Source organism: Odocoileus virginianus, chromosome X, assembly GCF_023699985.2.
Source record: "Odocoileus virginianus isolate 20LAN1187 ecotype Illinois chromosome X, Ovbor_1.2, whole genome shotgun sequence".
NCBI lineage: Eukaryota > Metazoa > Chordata > Mammalia > Artiodactyla > Cervidae > Odocoileus > Odocoileus virginianus.
The window spans coordinates 51,886,972-51,905,766 of NC_069708.1; the positions used below are offsets into that span (position 1 = coordinate 51,886,972).

At 38.1% G+C, this 18,795-nt stretch overlaps 1 protein-coding gene and 1 non-coding gene across 2 annotated transcripts in view; one reads left to right on the forward strand and one right to left on the reverse strand.

Moving 5' to 3' along the window:
• The window catches only part of CENPI (centromere protein I), a 72,487-nt gene that overhangs the window by 26,955 nt on the left and 26,737 nt on the right, over positions 1-18,795 (reverse strand). The window contains exons 13-19 of the mRNA XM_070462012.1: positions 13,791-13,908; positions 13,639-13,703; positions 10,610-10,704; positions 6,828-6,963; positions 5,585-5,709; positions 4,056-4,104; positions 3,723-3,941 (exon numbers count right to left, since the gene is read on the reverse strand). Coding sequence (XP_070318113.1) covers positions 3,723-3,941; positions 4,056-4,104; positions 5,585-5,709; positions 6,828-6,963; positions 10,610-10,704; positions 13,639-13,703; positions 13,791-13,908 — 807 coding nt within the window. The remainder of the gene's footprint in view (positions 1-3,722; positions 3,942-4,055; positions 4,105-5,584; positions 5,710-6,827; positions 6,964-10,609; positions 10,705-13,638; positions 13,704-13,790; positions 13,909-18,795) is intronic.
• On the forward strand, positions 12,786-12,858 carry TRNAG-CCC (transfer RNA glycine (anticodon CCC)). The gene has a single exon. It is a non-coding gene; the product is annotated as a tRNA-Gly (tRNA).

An 18,795-nucleotide genomic window follows, 5' to 3' on the forward strand; every position in this document is an offset into this window, starting at 1 on the left:
ATACAGGGGTAACACTAATAAAGGGAATGCCAAAGTCGATGGTAAGGTTAAGCCAATATGTAGAAGATGAGAGCCCAGAGGGATAAACCTAATACTCAAAGTCACTCCTGGCCTAAGGGAATCTGCCAATCCAAAGGAGTCAGCTGCAAAACTGAGCTGCATCTCCACTAAGGGGTCATGAAATCAACTCAATGGACTTCAACCAGCATTTTCAAAAAATTAGAACAGAATGAAATGGAATAAATCAGAGTATGTTATACACAGTGGGGAAAAAAAAAAAAAAAAAAACTGAGCTGCATTTCGACAACCTCCAAGGGCTAAGGTGACTAAAGTCAAAGCAAAGGGTTTGCCAAAAGTGGGAACTCTCATAAACTAACATTCACTTTAAACTAGAAACCCAAAGGGCTATCCCTTCAAGCTAAGAGTTCACCAGAAATAAATTAGCCTTCTCACAGGCTTGCAGTCTGTCCACCAATCGTGTAAAGGATCTCAAGCACAGAATTTGCACTAGGTTAGTGCCAAAGAGCATCCCTATGCTTGTATGCTTAGTCGCTCAGTCATGTGTGACTCTTTGTGACCCCATGGACTGTGGCCCACCAGGCTCCTCTGTCCATGAGATTCTCCAGGCAAGAATACTGGAGTGGGCTGCCATTCCCTTCTCCAAGAGTATCACTAGGTACATGAAAGAAGCAAATGCAAATTCTCTCTGCAGGAAGATATCATTCTAGTTTTCTGACTCTTTCTACAAATAATAGTTCAGGTGTCCATCACAAAGTTGAAAGTAAACAGGACACACAAAGAAATTAAGCAACATGAGGAAGAAACAGTAAAAGAAGGAGGCAACAGAGACAGACACACAAAACTCCTGATACTGGAATTATAAGACACAGATTACAAAACAATGTTGGACTTCCCTGGTGGTACAGTGGATAGGAATCCACCTACCAATGCAGGTTCAATCCCTGGTATGGGAAGATCCAGCATGCCCTGAGAAACAAAGCCTGAATGCCACAACCTCTGAGCCTGTGTGCTGCAACTACTAACGCCTGCATGCCTAGAGCCTGTGCTCTGCAACAAAAGAAGCCACCATAATGAGAAGCCCATGTACCACAGCTAGAGGGGAGCCCCAGCTCGCCTTAACTAGAGAATGCCTGTACACAGTAATGAAGACCCAGAGCAACCAAAAACAAACAAATAAATAAATTATTAAAAGAATAAAAAAAACACTGCTTACTAAGTTTAAAGAAACAAAACACTGAATGAACAAATCAAGAAGCAATAAAATGGCTACCTAAAAAAAAAAAGGCTCCCTAAAGACAAAGATAAGATGGAGGAAAAAAGGATGAAATTCCTATAGTTAAGACTTTGGAATCATTTAAATGTTTTATATATTCTAAGAATCAAATTAAATAAAAAATCAGATAAACAACAAGTTCCTACTGTATAGCAATCTCCTGGGATAAACCGTAATGAAAAATATAAAGAATGTATGTATGTGGATAACTGAGTCAGTTTGCTGTACAGTAGAAATTAGCACAACATTATAAATCAATTATACTTCAATAAAAAAGATTTCTAATGATCAAATAAAAAGAAAAAAGCAATCCCTAAAACATGAAAACAAACTGAAACAAGTGTACCTAATTGCATATAAAACACAGTATATGCAATGTACATTTTTCATAGGATTCAGTCCAGGAGCAAGAACTAAAAATATTTCAAATTTCATCCAGTCTCATTATTAATAGTAATATATCATTAATTTGAAACAAGTTTTTATGTATTGTATGATAAATCAGGCAAGTTATTATGAAAGGAAAAGAGAAAAAGGAAAGAATATAAGAAAATCACAAAACTATACTGCCTCTGTGTACTTGAAAACTAATTTTTATTCAATTATTGAAATCAATCAGTATGTTTCTGAAGGTCTACATATTACTTTTTTCACCATCTGGTCCTTGACTACATTTTAAAACATCATCTCCTACCATGCTATAGCTTACTCTAGTGACTCTTGAGGGCTTCCCTGGTATCTCAGCTGGTAAAGAATCCACCTGCAATGCAGGAGACTCTGGTTCAATTCCTGGGTCGGGAAGATCCCCTGAAAAAGGGATAAGCTACCCACTTCAGTATTCTTGGGCTTCCCTGGTGGCTCAGACAGTAAAGAATCTGCCTGCAATGCAGGAGACCTGGGTTCGATCCCTGGGTTGGGAAGATCCCCTGGAGAAGAGCATGGCACCCCACTCCAGTATTTTTGTTTGGACAATCCCCATGGACAGAGGAGACTGGCAGGCAGCAGTCCACAGGGTCTCAAAGAGTCTCAACTCAGCACAGCAGTGACTCTCAAATCGTGTTGTATATCAGAATATTTATATCAAAAAAGTAGATTCTGGATATCAGTTAGTAAATCAAAATGTCAGGGTGCAAGCAATCAGGCATGTATACTTTGGGAAAGTACCCTGGGTACTTCTGCTGCTGAGTCAGGTTAGAATACCTGCTCAAGTCCTACAATTCTGCTTAAATTCCTCAAATACAGCACGCTGTGACAAAGGGCAAACCACATCGAGTCCAACACCTGTTTCTGCAAATAAACTTTTATTGGAACGCAATTATGCCCATTTGTTTACTCACTGTCTATAGCCACTTTCATGCTGCAACAGCAAGGTTGAGTAATCTTGACAGAGACCATGTGGCCTGCAATGCCTGAAATATTTACAGTCCGGTCCCCCACAGCAACAGTTTACTGCCCCCTGTTCTATTTTGCACCTTTTCTCAAATATCACTCCTGTCTTGACAAGCTCATGCTCATCCTTCAAAACTCCAATCAGCATCACTTCTGTAAAACCTGAGTTGGGTCAAACATCTGTGTATTTTTTCATTGCTTTCTGTACTTTCCTTATATTATTCATCATTCTTCATTGTAAGATGTCTGTTTAATGACTGCCTCCCCGACTGTATTCTAAGCTCTATTAGGGCAATACTTAGATGTGTCTTGTTCAACACAGTGCCTGGTTTTTGCATGAATATATTAAACAATTATTCAATGACTATCTCTCTCATTCTAAACATTTTTTTTTCATTTTGTTAGATTTCTTAATGCTCCAGTCTGTTCAGGGAATTCTGAATCCAGAGTCTATCAGTGTATTTGTAATTCCATCCTGCTGTGTCATCCACACACAGATGATATGCACACCATTTGAGGTAAGTCACTCACAATGTTGAAAATGACAGGGCTGGTGATAAAGTCCTAAAAAGACCCCTTTGCCTACATACTGATATCAACCTATTAGATCAGCAGTCTTTGGCTAAGACTTCAACTCTAATGATAATATTGTCTAGCTTACATTTTCCATCTTGTCTAGAAGGATTTTACCAAAGCTTCAACTTTTCTGTACCCTTTTCTTATCTGGCACCACCTCTACCCAAATAGAATTGAACTAATATTCCCTCCCCCTATTTCTCACAATTGTACTTCTCATTTCACCTAACTATATTGCAGTAGTGTTCACAAATCTGTCTCTGCCACAAACCAAAGCTCTTTGTGGGTAGAAACTAACTTTGAATCCCCAGAGCCTAGCACAATACCTAAAAGTTAGCTGATACTCAAAAAGTATGACTGAACACATGTCTTGCAATTCAGACACACTAAATTTATGAAATTTCCTATTTGTGCCATCATGGTATTCCCACAGAAAATCTAAAAATTGTTTAAATATTCTTACCTGTAGCAGAAAGGAAACAGTATAACTCAAAAAAGCAGGATGATGGACTAAATTTAAACTTTTTTTATACTCTGCTACTGAAGCATTTCCTAAGATTTCAGGGTCAATAGATAATCCTTTCTGGAAGGGTCTGGATGTCCACAGACAACCAACCATGGCTGTCAAATACTGATTAAATTCTTGATAGGTCTTGCTGCTGAAGCTGAACTCTGATTTTGTCTATTGGGAAAGGAAAAAAATTGTCATTATCACATATTCTCCCTTCGTTTCTTATTCCCAACAGATCTTATATCTCTACAATGGTGACTTAATACAGAGATTCATCATCCATACCTTGTGTACAAACTCATTTTTCTTTGCAGCAGTCAAATTTTTATGATACCTAAAAGACAGAATAGAATAAAACTTTTACCATTAAATGCCTTTCCTATGTAAATATAAACAAAAGTTTACATTTTAAATGTAAATATATGTACATACACAAATATCCAGCTGTCTAGTTAAATATTTTTTTCCTTTTGTGGTACATTTTCCTCAAAGAATACAAATTAACAGAGGCTCAAATATTGAATTGTACACTTAGGATATGCACTTGACTCTGTAAATTGTATTTCAGTAAAAAAAAGAAAGGCAATGTTCTTAATGTTTCAGTATTAAAAATTAATAAGAGTCTCAAAAGCAGCTTCTAATACATAACATTTTCTTAATGTGAAAAAAAGGTGCAGTAGACAGGTTAAAGGGAAAACTTAGAAGTATAATTTTTTCTTGACTGAGAACTATTCTAATTAGCTTTTGAACATTTCAGTTCAGTTCAGTTCAGTCACTCAATCGTGTCCGACTCTTTGCGACCCCATGAACTGCAGCACACCAGGCCTCCCTGTTCATCACCAACTCCTGGAGTCCACCCAAACCCATGTCCGTCGAGTCAGTGATGCCATCCAACCATCTCATCCTCTGTCGTCCCCTTCTCCTCCTGCCCTCAATCTTTCCCAGCATCAGGGCCTTTTCAAATGAGTCAGCTCTTTGCATCAGGTGGCCAAAGTATTGGAGTTTCAGCTTAAACATCAGTCCTATTTAAACCTTAGCATAGTCCTACAAGTTATGCCAAAAGGGTCTACACTTATGGCCTAAAAAGAGCAATTTCAGTCCATAAGTGGAAAAATTAGAAGGTATCAGAAATTTAATACTTACAGTTTCATATAATTGGTAATAGCTCCCCTTTATCTCCCAGAAAATGTTCTTTTAACCAAAGAAACTATGTAGACTTAAACCAGTTGTTAGTTGTCAGTAAATGACTAATTTTTCTTTGCAACACAGCAACAAGAATTAACAATGCTGAGTGCAACAGTACCACTGCACAAAAAGATCCTTAACTATGAATTCTTTTATTACACGTTCCTCATGCTGACATTTTAAGAACACAGTTAAAATAGTTCCACATTGAAAGGTCATTCCCAAAAGAAAGCCAGGTTTCCTATTTCCAAAGGCCCTGGCAGAAAACAGATAACAATCTGATTGTTCTGAATATTTTACTGCATTATATATAATAAGCTTGCATGTGTGTGTGCAGTCGTGTCCGACTCTTTGAGACCCCATGGACTGTAGCCTGCCAGGCTTCTCTGTCCATGGGATTCTCCAGGCAAGTATACTGGAGTGGGTTGCCATTTCCTTCTCCAGGGGATCTTCCTCACCCAGAGACTAAACCTGCATCTCTTGCAGCTCCTGCATTGCAGGTGGGTTCTTTACCACTGCGCCACCCGGGAAGCCCATATAATCTTACTGTAGTATATTTATATACTTTATTTTATAGCTGGAAAACGAGGATGGGATTATGATATAAAAATGGGGAAAAGGCTTCATACCTGTCCATAATGTAACAGAGTTGATTCAGGATACTGGAATCCAGGCTGAGGAGTGCAGGATAGAAGACCCCAGGAGGAAACACCACCACTAATGGAAGGTTATAATTTATATATATGTCACACACCTTTTGGGAAGAATGATAATATCAGTATATAAATTATTCCTCAGAACCCCTCAACCAACTTCACCCAAAGAAGCATCACTAGAGAATAAGCAGTAACATTAGGGTTGGTCCTGCCTGATTCATAAACAGAATAGGTAGCCAGAACTTGCTCAAAAATGTACCTCACCAAATAGTAACCTTATGATAGAGGATTATTTCTGGAAGGTTTTATTATTAAAATCTCTTTTTTTTCTGGGGAGAAATCTTAGAGTTAGGGAAAAAGGGGAAAAGAACATTTCTTTCTTAAGTCCTATGCATGCTAAGTCACTTCAGTTATGTCCAACTCTTTGCGACCCTATGGACTGTAGCCCACCAGTTTCTTCTGTCCATGGTATTCTCCAGGCAAGAATACTGGAGTGGGTTGCTATGCCCTCCTCCAGGGGATCTTCCCAACCCAGGGATTGAATCCGCTACCTAGTATGTCTCCTGCATTGGCAGGCAGGTTCTTTACCACTAATGCCACCTGGGGAGCCCTAGGTGGGCTTAAGTCCCATAAATACTGATTTATCACATTAATTAGCTGTCAACCTGGAAAACAAACAAGGAATCTTCCAAGCAAACATAATACAACTAGGTATCAGTGAAGGGAAGAAGCCAGGAAAACTGAGATTAGTGGGTACTTCCTAGATAATAGTTCTGTCCAGGTTGAATACTACAAAACAACAGAAGAGGACCAGAATCATAGGTACTCGCAGAAATAAGGCAGCTGAAAGCTGGGGGTAGAGAGCTAAGTAAACAGCATATTTTTGTTTTTTTTACCAGGGGTTAGAGATCTATAATGGATGAGCAAAAAGACAGACTTCTGTCTAGGGTTAGCATTATTCAGGGGAATGTCTATTAAAGTGGTACCTGGAATTCAGAAAAAAGCATTTGCTTTTTCTTCTTGTCAATTATTCAGGCCAGAATACAATCATTAACTTCAAAATTAACTATGTTTAACTTTAGTTTATTAACTAAAATTAACTATGATAATAAGATCATAGCCCAACGTAATAGTTGTGCATAAAATTTAAACAACAGAGTAGTAAAGCAGACAGCTATCACAAAAATCTAAGTAGGGGAAATGGGATATATACTACCTTCTCATAGAAATCCAAAATAAAGTGCAGCAAGAAAGTATGGTTGCTTTCCAAGCGCACTGCAGTAGTGGACAGCCATCCTACGTAGTGAATCAGTTCGGACACAGAGTTCATGGATCCACCTAAAGTTGTCTCTCTGCAATAAGAAACCATGACATGCAGATCCATATTAGCAAGAGTCCTCACAATTTCCCAGCTAAAGCTGGATTAAATATACAGCAAAAAGTTGTTGGGAATTTCAGAAAATGATCGGCGCTCCAGAGTATAATTCACTTTTTTTAAAACCACAGTGATCACAACATACAGCCATCTGCTGCTGCTGCTGCTAAGTCGCTTCAGTTGTGTCCAACTCTGTGCGACCCCATAGAAAGCAGCCCACCAGGCTCCACCATCCCTGGGATTCTCCAGGCAAGAACACTGGAGTGGGTTGCCATTTCCTTCTCCAATGCATGAAAATGAAAAGTGAAAGTGAAGTCGCTCAGTCGTGTCCGACTCTTCGCAACTCCATGGACTGCTGCCTACCAGGCTCCTCTGTCCATGGGATTTTCCAGGCAAGAGTACTGGAGTGGGTTGCCATTGCCTTCTCCATACAGCTATCTAGGGAACCATTAAGACCAATTCATAGAATATCCTGAGCAACCACTCTAATATTAGTAAATAACAGGGAAAGAAAGGATTGAACTCCAGACTTTAGATAATAGTACCAATGTCCAGGGACCACAGCAGTCAGCAAATTAGTTTCTAAGTACACAAATCCAAAACCAGTTTTGCCTGAATTTCTGAACTAAAAATGCTGTTAAAAATATATTCACTTTAACTGGAATTCAATTTTTAAATTGAATGAGTAAAATTTCTGGCATCTTTCATTCTTCTAGTAAAACCCAGATCCAGATATTTTATACTCTAGCCAAATCAATGAATTGCGTCTCTTTAAATGACACATGGATATAATTGATTCAATCCATCCATCCACTCACTCTTGTCCTATAATCCACTGTTGACTGGATTAGGAAAAGACTGGGAAATGTGATTTCATAGCTTTACCCTCAGACCTAGGTAGCCAACAATGGTTATGCACAAGGAAAAAGGAATCATATATAGTCTGAGAGCTTGAAATGACAACAACTCTACCATTACCCACCACCATGACATAATTCAGTGGCAGAGCAAGCAGAAAAAGATTAAGAGACCATTCAAATAGGTGGGGATACATACAGTCAGACTGTCACTTGCAAAACTGTACTTTATGATTTCTGGCAGCACTTGACAAATATGTCTGAAATAATCTGCACAATAATGACTGCTCAGACAGCATCCTTTAAAAATGTTTCTCTACAGGACACTACCGGGGGTATTTTAGATGACACAACTCATCATTCAGGATTGCCTTCTACTCCCTACTGACTACAGCACGTTTAGCACTTCTGGCTTCTACCTACTAAAAGATGTTAGCACCCTCTTTCCAGTCACTGTGCCAACAAAATGCCCCCTGGAGAACCACTGCTGAGAACAGTTTCCCACCCTTCTCTCCTTGTGATCTATTACAGTTTACTCCCTCTATGGTACATGGTCACATGATGGAGACATAGCATTACACTCCTGTCTCCAAAATGGAAGGAATTATAGAGAACTTAAGAGCTATATTTTATAATGCCAAGTAGTATTAAGACAAGCAAAGTTACCTACAATTATGTACATTTATTTGTTTTAAGAATTTTAGAAAGCAGAGCCCCTTTTTAAATGCCCTCTCAAAATTTATGACACTAATTAAAAAGGATCCTAGGATTTTTAGAAAGAAAATACAGAAATTGTAAACCACCTGTATTAGTGTGCCTAAGACTTACACTGCAAATTGGCCAAACATTATAAATGTAAACATACTATTCTTAATAGAATTAAGGTATTTGAAGAGATTAAGCATTCAAATGGAATTTCTTATGATAGGGGTTCCCAAACTTTAGCTTGTACCAAAATTCTGGGGGCATTTGTTAAAACACATATTTCTGGGCTCTACCTCCAGTAGTCATGTATGGATGTGAGAGATGGACCATAACAAAGGCTGAGCTCCGAAGAATTGATGCTTTCAAACTGTGGTATTGGAGAAGACTCTTGACAGTCCCTTGGACAGTAAGGAGATCAAACCAGGCAATCCTAAAGGAAATCAACCCTGAATATTCATTGGATGAATTGATGCGAAACTGAAGCTCCAATACTTTGGCCACCTGATGTGACGAGCTGACTCACTATAAAAGACCCTGATGCTGGGAAAGACTAAAGGCAGGAGGAGAAGGAGGTGGCAGAGGATGAGATGGTTGGATGGCATCACTGACTCAATGGACATGAATTTGAGCAAGCTCTGGGAGATGGTGAAGGACAGGGAAGCCTGGAGTGCTGCAGTCCATGGGGTCACAAAAAGTCGGACACAACTGGGCGACTAAATAGCAACAAGTTCCCAGGTTATGCTAATGTTGTGGGTCCAGGAACCACATTTTGAGAAGCACTGCTTTACAAGATACTTTCACTACTGACTAATGCTCCATTTCCTTCTAAAAGTGATCAGACATACATGATATATGGAAGCACTATAATAATAAATATGAAGTAATAAGAATTTTCCAGGTAACTTCCAAGAATCTTGTTTTCTCCATTCTCATAACAAAGTTGGAGATAACTATAGGGAAAAGAACATAGAGAAAAATAGATCTAGACTAATCTTACCAAACTAACAACCAAGTATTTGCTATTGAAGCTAAGGGATCCTTATGTTATAAAGTAAGAATGTGACTGATAATATAGGGAATTTGAACACTGATTAGATATTTGAACATATTATGAACTATTAATTTTTATATGTTATACTGATATCATTTTTCAACTGCTGAAATGATGTCTGGGTTTTGCTTAAAAAATATCTAGTACAAAGGAGGAGAGACATGAAGGGTGCTAAAGATGAGAAAAAGTTAACCATGAGTTGGTAACTGTTGAAGCTGGATGATGTGTACATAAGGGTAATAACTGTACTATTTTCTCTACTTTTGAATTTGTTTGGAATTTTCATTAATATAAAGTTTAAAAAAATTAATGTTAAAAAAGAATATAGGAGAACCCAAGACTCTAGGTAGAAAGAATCAAAGCAACCTGGTTTAGGCAGTTCCTTGAAATTCAGTTAAGTCTTTGACTTTCACTTTGAGGTTTTATATTTAACAATAATGAACATAATGGAAATTCAGGGCTCTTTTTAAACTACAAAGTGAAATTAGAGGGAGGTGGGAGGGGGGACCGGGATGGGGAATACATGTAAATCCATGGCTAATTCATTTCAATGTATGACAAAAACCACTGCAATGATGTAAGGTAATTAGCCTCCAACTAATAAAAATAAATGAAAAAAAAAGAAAATCATAGAGGAAAAAAAATTATTAATGTATACAAGCAAAATATATCAGGGAAACAAAAAAAAATTCTGTACAGCAAAATTACAGATTTTCCTAGCCATCATCAAAATTGACTTCACATATAAGCAAGAATACAAACTGAATGAAAGCCAAAGTTGCAAGTTCTAACGTTAGAGGCTTAGGGGTTGCTTTCTGATTTATATAATAAAACTTGAAAAATTAATCTTTCTCACAGGATTGTGGGGAAGGGTGAAAAGTAGAAGAAAAAACCTTAGAAAAGTACGATTCAGTATTTACATAGAGCAATAAGGTTTCACGTCACACCGTTAAACTCCATATGCAGTTTTGCACAGATCAACTCTTGTGGAGGGTTATAAGATAACTCACAGAGGACTGTTCCTCACAGATTTCACATGGATGTCCACAGAAAGCCACAGCAGCCAATTCTGCAGTAGTTCTTTCAGACACTGAAGAACACTACACTGCAGAGGCAAAACAAAAAATCATTCAGTTACACCATAGTGTTGAGAACTAACAGACTAAACCAGAGGCTTAGAGATAGAAAGGACTATGGAGACAATCATATCCAATTCAGAACCCTGTAGCTGCTGCTCCAATCAGACTGGTCTCCCAAGAGACAGATTAATGCAAGTACAAGTTTATTTTGCCATTTTCTCTACAAGCTGGCCCCCAGCTTATCAGCGAGGAATAGACTCTTGTTTTTCTAAATTATATTCATTCATAATATATTACATCATCAAATATGGCATCACCCACCCCTTATTATCTCCCCTCAGAGATCCTCTTAAGTTGCTTCAGATATGTGTTTCCTACTCTTTTCACCTTGGGTCTACAACTGCAATTTATTGTTGGTCATAAAATTTATCTTCTGTGACTGTGGAAAACAATTCTATAGTTTTTCCTTTCTTAGGCTTTGCCTTGATATCCCAGGAACTTATTCACATATAAACAATATAGTCTTGAAACAAGTGTGACTGGAACACTTATAAGGATAAATTGTCATATCTAAAAATTTGAAAGCAATCCACACCATCCCAAAACCTAATACAGGAAATCTTTCTCAAACATCCTTAATAATTAATGGTCTAGATACTATTTGAATATCTGTAGTGATACAGTGCTCACTGCTACTTCATTGAAGAGTTCAATTAATTTTTTTTAGAAACTGACACACCTCACATTCAGATTATAAACATGTTTGAGCTGAAATCAAACTTGGAATCACCTAAAATAATCTTCTATTTTGGTGCTAATTTAACATTTGCAAAGATATTCAATATTACTATGTCATATTCAGAAAATCTCCACTTACCTACTCTATCCCATCCAGCCTTCATATTAATGGAAGGCATGAGGTTTTTATCTTTATGAGAAGGGGTATGGGTTTAAAAAAAAGATTGAGAAGCACAGCTCTACACCACTCCTAAGTTATGGTCTCCAACTTCATCTGGGCCCTTAATGAAGCCCAGTGATCCTTTAACTATACTTCTCTTCAATCAGCTGTCTCTCTCCCCCATTTTTTTTAATGGCTGTCCTCTTCACATAACACCCTCTTGAAGCTCCCTACTCAATTCTGTCCTCTACAATGCACTTCTTATTTTGAGAAATTTAACATTTTTAGGAAAGTATTTCAATTTCTTGTTTTTTGTTCAAACTGTCCACCTATCTCTACATCCTTGTCCCCAATCTTAGAAAAAGAGTAGTACCTCCCAACCCCTTACCACCATTCAGGCAAATCACTCTACCTAGTCTTAAACCAATACTATCATGCTTTTTCTGAAACCCTGCACTGTCAATTATCCCCAATCTTTCCCCCATTTTCAACCTCTCTTTCTTCTTATCTGGCTCCTTCTATCCTATCTATAAACATGTCCAGGTTTTTCTCACTCTAGGGACAAAAAAAGTTACAACCTTCCCTTGATTCAAAGTCCCACTGTAGCTCTCTTTCTCTATCCCTCCCTTAGCCAAACTTTTGGAAACACAGTCAATACTCATTGTCTTGTCTTCATTTCTCATTGACTCCTCAAGCTCCACAATTTGGTTTTTACCCCACACTCCACTGAACCTGTTCACAAAAGTAGCCAAGACCTCTGTATTATCAATTCCAAAGGAAACTTTTTTGGTCTATATCTTTCTGGACCCTCTTGGGATATATGACAACATTATCCCTTCACTCCTTCTTGATAGCCTATGTCTCTCTGTTTGGAACTACTATTCTCCTGGTTCTTTTCATACTTCTTGAAAATGTTCCTTTATAGACTCTCTTTTTCAGTGAGAATTAAGTAGTAAGTATTCCCTTGATTTCTGTCTTTGGCCCACTGTCTGTTTCCCTTCCTCTCTCCACCTCCTACCCTCAAATATGAATATATACATGTGTGTATAAATGTATCCTTGTTAGGCTGGAACATATGAAACTGCCAATTGTCAAACAGCTTTGATCTATCAGGTTAAATCTATTCAGATGGTTTAATCTAATATTTACAGATAAACAGCACTCTAGATTGGTAAAGTAAGAGAAGAAATAAAGAATAACTGAGGGACTTCCCTGGTAGTCCAGTGGTTAAGACTCTCCACTCCCAATGCAGGGGGCCCAGGTTCATTCCCTGGTCAGGGAATTAGATCTCACATGACACAATTAAGAGTTCACACGCTGCAACTAAAAATCCTGCGTGCCATAACTAAGACCCAGCACAGCCAAATGAACAAAAGTAAACATTTAAAAAAAAAAAGAATAACTGAATTAGAAGTTTGGGATAGGTAATTAATAAAGTACCATTTGATTAGGATAAACACTAATCAGGACAATATATTTTTTCTGTAAATGTGGCCAACAATAAATGATTTAAGGTGAAAAAAACTACAAAGGAACATTACTTATATTGTCACTCTTTTAGAATAGGAATAACCATTCTGTAAGAAAGTGGCTCTCAAACTCAGATAGAACTCCTGTAAACCACAGCCTTTTTTTTTTTGGAGAACACTCCAAAATAGTAACACGTTTTAATTTTATTATATAAGGTTAGAACAATTTTATTAACAGAAAATGACTATTATAACACATAGTGTGTGCTCAATATATATCTGAGAAATGAAAAAGTATATCTACAAAACTATCAACCACAACATATCAAAGTATGCTTAAGTTATTTCCTAGTTTGTTTTTAATACTGATTTGCCACCTGTTCATTCACTTCATTATCTGCCACAAGTGGAAACAGTTCAGGAAAATTATATGTGACAAAACCTTAAAAACAGAAAATTCTATACATTAACTTTGATTTGAGTGACGTAGCACCTCAAGTCCAGGTTCAAGTGAATCCTATTAAAAAACTACTGTTGTAATGTGGGTTTGAAATTGTGTACCACCAGCCATAGACTAAGACAATGTTTTTTACCTTGAAAAAAATAGATGATGTAAAGAAAAGCCGAGAAAGGTGGTCAAAAAGAAGTGGCTTCACCTCTAAAAATCAGAAAAGAAAAACATCATTCAATTCTTTTAATTAACATTACACTGAATTAAATGGCTCCAAATTTTCATGATACATACCAGAGAAGCTACTAAAAGGAATCCAGCTCACAAGTTGAAGGAACTGTGATCGACAACAGATGCCATCCCAGAGAGGAAGGCTCTTATACAGGAATGCTTCACAGGAATAAAACCCCTCCTATAACACAAGTTGATGGTAAAACCTTACGTGGAGCTCTTCAGTCATAACTACACTCAAAACAACCAATTTACATTGTGCAATAGTTGTTCTACTCTTATTTTTTTGTCATAAATATAATTAAAAGCCTTGGGTTAGGTATCAGACTTTCTCCTAAAAAGAACCAGATGATTAATATTTGAATACTTTAACATCTTTATCAACATAGTTTTCAAATACCATAAAACTTCACCAACTAAAAAGGTAAGAAATCAAGTTATGAAATATTTTCAAGATAAATGAAACTATTATTTTGGAGTACATACAGACACTTGAATAGTCCATAAAGTTGCACAGTAAGTCTGGAATTTCAATAGGAGCCACAGACCAAACCTGAACTCTGGGCAACACCATCTGGGGAGGGTTGAGTTTCTAGCTGCTTGTGTTTTCACAAGTGAGTGAGGATCCAGGGCTTTCCCTTTTAATTCTGTCATCCTGAGTCTTAAATAGTGGCATGCACCAAGACTCTATTCTGCACCTTCTTTTCAGACATGAATTCTCTGAACAATCACATCTATAATACAGCTAAAACTATCACCTATATCATGAGAAGTCTGCATTTGCAGCCCAAATCTCATTCTGATCCCTAGACTTATTATCTAACTGCCTACTGAACCTCTTAGATACCTCACAGGCATCTTTTAAAGCAAATATATCTTTCCTTCTTAGCCTGCTTTTCTTATACTCTCATCATCATCTTTCCAAGAAGAAAATCTAAAAAGTCAACCTAAATTAATTCTTTTATTCTCACCACCATTATCCATATCCAACTTATTAATTCAATGGTTTCATATAAAATCCTTAAGATTTATTCAACAAACATTTATTGACAATCTCTTTTGCACCAGGTACCAAGTTGAACACCTATACATGAAGAAAAGTTAGACAGGGTTCCCACCTGTCTGGAGCCCATAATGTGTGGAAAAACAGATGCTTCAAGATACCACGATACAGGAAAACACACAAGAGCCAAGGGAGCACAAAGAAAAAAACATCTAATTCAGACTGACTAAGGCTTCTTGATGGTGCTGATACCTGAGTAGCAGCTTAATAGTACAACTCAGGGTTACCCAGGTCAAATAATTAGCTGGCTTAACATATTCAGCAATCAAAAAAATGCTTTGATTATAAGAACATAGGGTCACTGCTGTGACTAACAGGGAGGAAACAGAGCCCTACCCATCAGCAGAAAATTGGATTAGATTTACTGAGCATGGTCCTGCCCACCAGAGCAAGACCCAGTTTTCCCCACAGCCAGTCCCTCCTATCAGGAAGCTTGCACAAATCTCTTATTCTCACCCATCAGAGGGCAGACAGAAGAAGCAACTACAATCCCACAGCCTTCAAAATGAAAACCATAACCACAGAAAGCTAATTAAAATGATCACATGGATCACAGCCTTGTCATGGCAAATGGGCTGCATGACTCAATGAAGCTATGAGCCGTGCCATGTAGGGCCACCCAAAACAGATGGGTCATGGGGTGGAGAGTTCTGACAAAACATGGTTCACTGGAGAAGGGAATGGCAAACCACTCAGTATTCTTGCCTTGAGAACCCATGTATAGTATGAAAAGGCAAAAAGATAGGACACCAGAAGATGAGCCCCCCAGGTCAGTATGTGTCCAATATGCTACTGAACAAGAGCAGAGAAATAGCTCCAGAAAGAATGAAGAGGCTTTGGCCAAAGTGCAAATGACACCCAGTTGTAGATGTGCCTGGTAGTGAAAGTCAAGTCTGATGCTGTAAAGAACAATGTTGCATAGAAACCTGGAATGTGAGTTCCATGAATCAAGGTAAACTGGACGTGGTCAAGCAGGAGATGGCAAGAGTAAACATCAACATCTTAGGAATCAGTGAACTAAAATGGATGGAAATGGGCAAATTTAGTTCAGATGACCATTATATCTACTGTGGGCAAGAATCCCTTAGAAGAAATGGAGTAGCCCTCATACTCAACAAAAGCATCCAAAATGCAGTACTTGGGTGCAGTCTCAAAAACAACAGAATGATCTCGGTTCATTTCCAAGGCAAACGATTCAATATCACAGTAATCCAAGTCTATGCCCCAACCACTGATGCTGAAGAAGCTGAAGCTGAACGGTTCTATGATGACTTACAAGACCTTCTAGAACTAACACTAAAAAAGATGTCCTTTTCATCTTAGAGAACTGGAATGCAAAAGTAGGAAGTCAAGAGCTACCTGGAGTATCACGCAAGTTTGGCCTTGGAGTACAAAATGAAGTAGGTCAAAGGTTAACAAAGTTTTGTCAAGACAACACGTTAGTCATAGCAAACAATCTCTTCTAACAACACAAGAGACAACTCTACATATGGACATCACCAGATGGTCAATACTGAAATCAGACTGATTATATTCTTTACAGTTGAAGAAGTTCCATACAGTTAGCAGAAACAAGATCTGGAGCTGACTGTGCCCCAGATCATGAGCTCCTCATGGCAAAATTTAGGCATAAATTGAAGAACATAGGGAAAATCACTAAGCTATTCGGGTATGACCTGAATCAAATCCCTTATGATTATACAGTGGAAGTGACACATAGATTCAAGGGATGAGATCCGATAAGAGTGCCTGAACAACTGTGGATGGAGGTTTGTACACTGTACAGGAGGCGGTGACCAAAACCATTCCAAAGAAAAAGAAAAGCAAGAAGTCAAAGTAGTTGTCTGAGGAGGCCTTATAAATAGCTTGAGAAAAGAAGTGAAAGGCAAAGGAGAAACAGAAAGATATACCCAACTGAATGCAGAGTTCCAGAGAATAACAAGGAGAGATAAGAAAGCCTTCTTAAGTGAATAATGCAAAGAAACAGGAAAACAATAGAATGGGAAAGATTAGAGATCTCTTCAATATAATTAGAGATACCAAGGGAACATTTCATGCAAGGATAGGTACAATAAAGGACAGAAACAGCAAGGACCTAACAGAAGCAAAAGAGATTAAGAAGAAGTGGCAAGAATATACAGAACTGTACAAAAAGGCCTTAATAACCCAGATAACCATGATGGTGTGGTCACTCACTTAGAACCAGACATTCTAGAGTGTGAAGTCAAACAGACCTTAGGAAGCATTACTACAAACAAAGCTAGTGGAGGTAATGGAATTCCAACTGAGCTATTTAAAAATCCTGAAAGATGATGCTGTTAAAGTGCTGCATTCAATATGTTAGCAAATTGGGAAACTTAGCGGTGGACACAGAAAGGTCACTTTTCATTTCAATCCCAAAAAAGGGCAATTCCAAAGAATGTTCAAACTACCACACAATTGCACTCATTTCACACACTAGCAAGGTAATGCTCAAAATCCTTCCAGCTAGGCTTCAGCAGTATGTAAACCAAAAATTTTCAGATGTACAAGCTGGATTTAGAAAAGGCAGAGGAACCAGAGATCAAATTGCCAACATCTGTTGGTTCAAAGAGAAAGCAAGGGAATTCCAGAAAAACATCTACTTCTGCTTCATTGACTACACTAAACCTTTCATTGTGTGGATCACAACAAACTGTGGGAAATTCTTAAAGAGATGGGACTATCAGACCATCCTACCTGTCTCCTGAGAAACCTGTATGCAGGTCAAGAAGCAACAGTTAGAACCAGACATGGAACATTGGACTGGTTCAGAATTGGGAAAGGATTTTGTCAAAGTTGTTTATCAACACCCTGCTTATTTAACTTACTTGCAGAGTACATCATGTGAAATGCTGTGCTGGAGGAATCGCAAGCTGGAATCAAGATTGCCAGGAGAAATATCAGGAACTTCAGATATCTATATGATACCACCCTAATAGCAGAAAGTGAAGAGGAACTAAACAGCCTTCAACTAAACAGATGGAGAAAGGGGAGAGTGAAAAAGCTGGCTTAAAACTCAACATTCAAAAAACTTAAGATTTTGGCATCCAGTCCCATCACTTCATAGCAAATAGATGGGGAAAAAGTGGAAACAGTCACAAATTTTATTTTCTTGGGCTCCAAAACCACTGTGGATGGTGACTGCAGCCATGAAATTAAAAGACACTTGCTCCTTGGAAGAAAAGCTATGACAAACGTAGACAACACATTAAAAATCAGAGACATCACTTTGCCAACAAAAGTTGGTATAATCAAAGCTATAGTTTTTCCAGTAGTCATGTATGGATGTGAGAGCTGGACTGTAAATAAGGCTGACTGTGGAAGAATTGATGCTTTCAAATGTGGTGCTGGAGTAGACTCTTGAGAGTCCCATGAACTTCAAGGAGATCAAACCAGTCAATCCTAAAGGAAATCAATCCTGAATACTCATTGGAAGGACTGATGCTGAAGGTCCAATACTTTGACCACCTGATGCAAAGAGCCAACTCATTAGAAAAGACCTTGATGCTGGGAAAGTTTGAGGGCAAGAGAAGGGGGCAACAGAAGATGAAATGATTGGATGGCATCACTGACTCAATGGACAGGAGTTTGAGCAAACTCCAGGAGATAGTGAAGGACAGAGAAGCCTGGTGTGCTGCAGTCCATGGGGTCGCAAATAGTTCGGACACAACTTAGCAACTGAACAACAGTGACCTTGTGAGACTTTTCTTACTGGCCAATTCAATTAATTTAATGCATTCAGTTATATCTTCAGTTTGTTCCCTTAAACCTCTTTCTCTGTTTTTGTGTGTGTGTCAGGGGTGACACATGCCATGAGGCTTGTGGGATTTTAGTTCCCTGACCATGGATTGAAACTAGGTGTTCAGCAGTGACAGCACAGCATCCTAGCCACTGGACAGTCAGGGAATTCTATAGATCTTTTTCTCTTATTTGGATAACTTAACAAGTTCTATCTTCACAGTCAACAGTACAAAGATAAACATC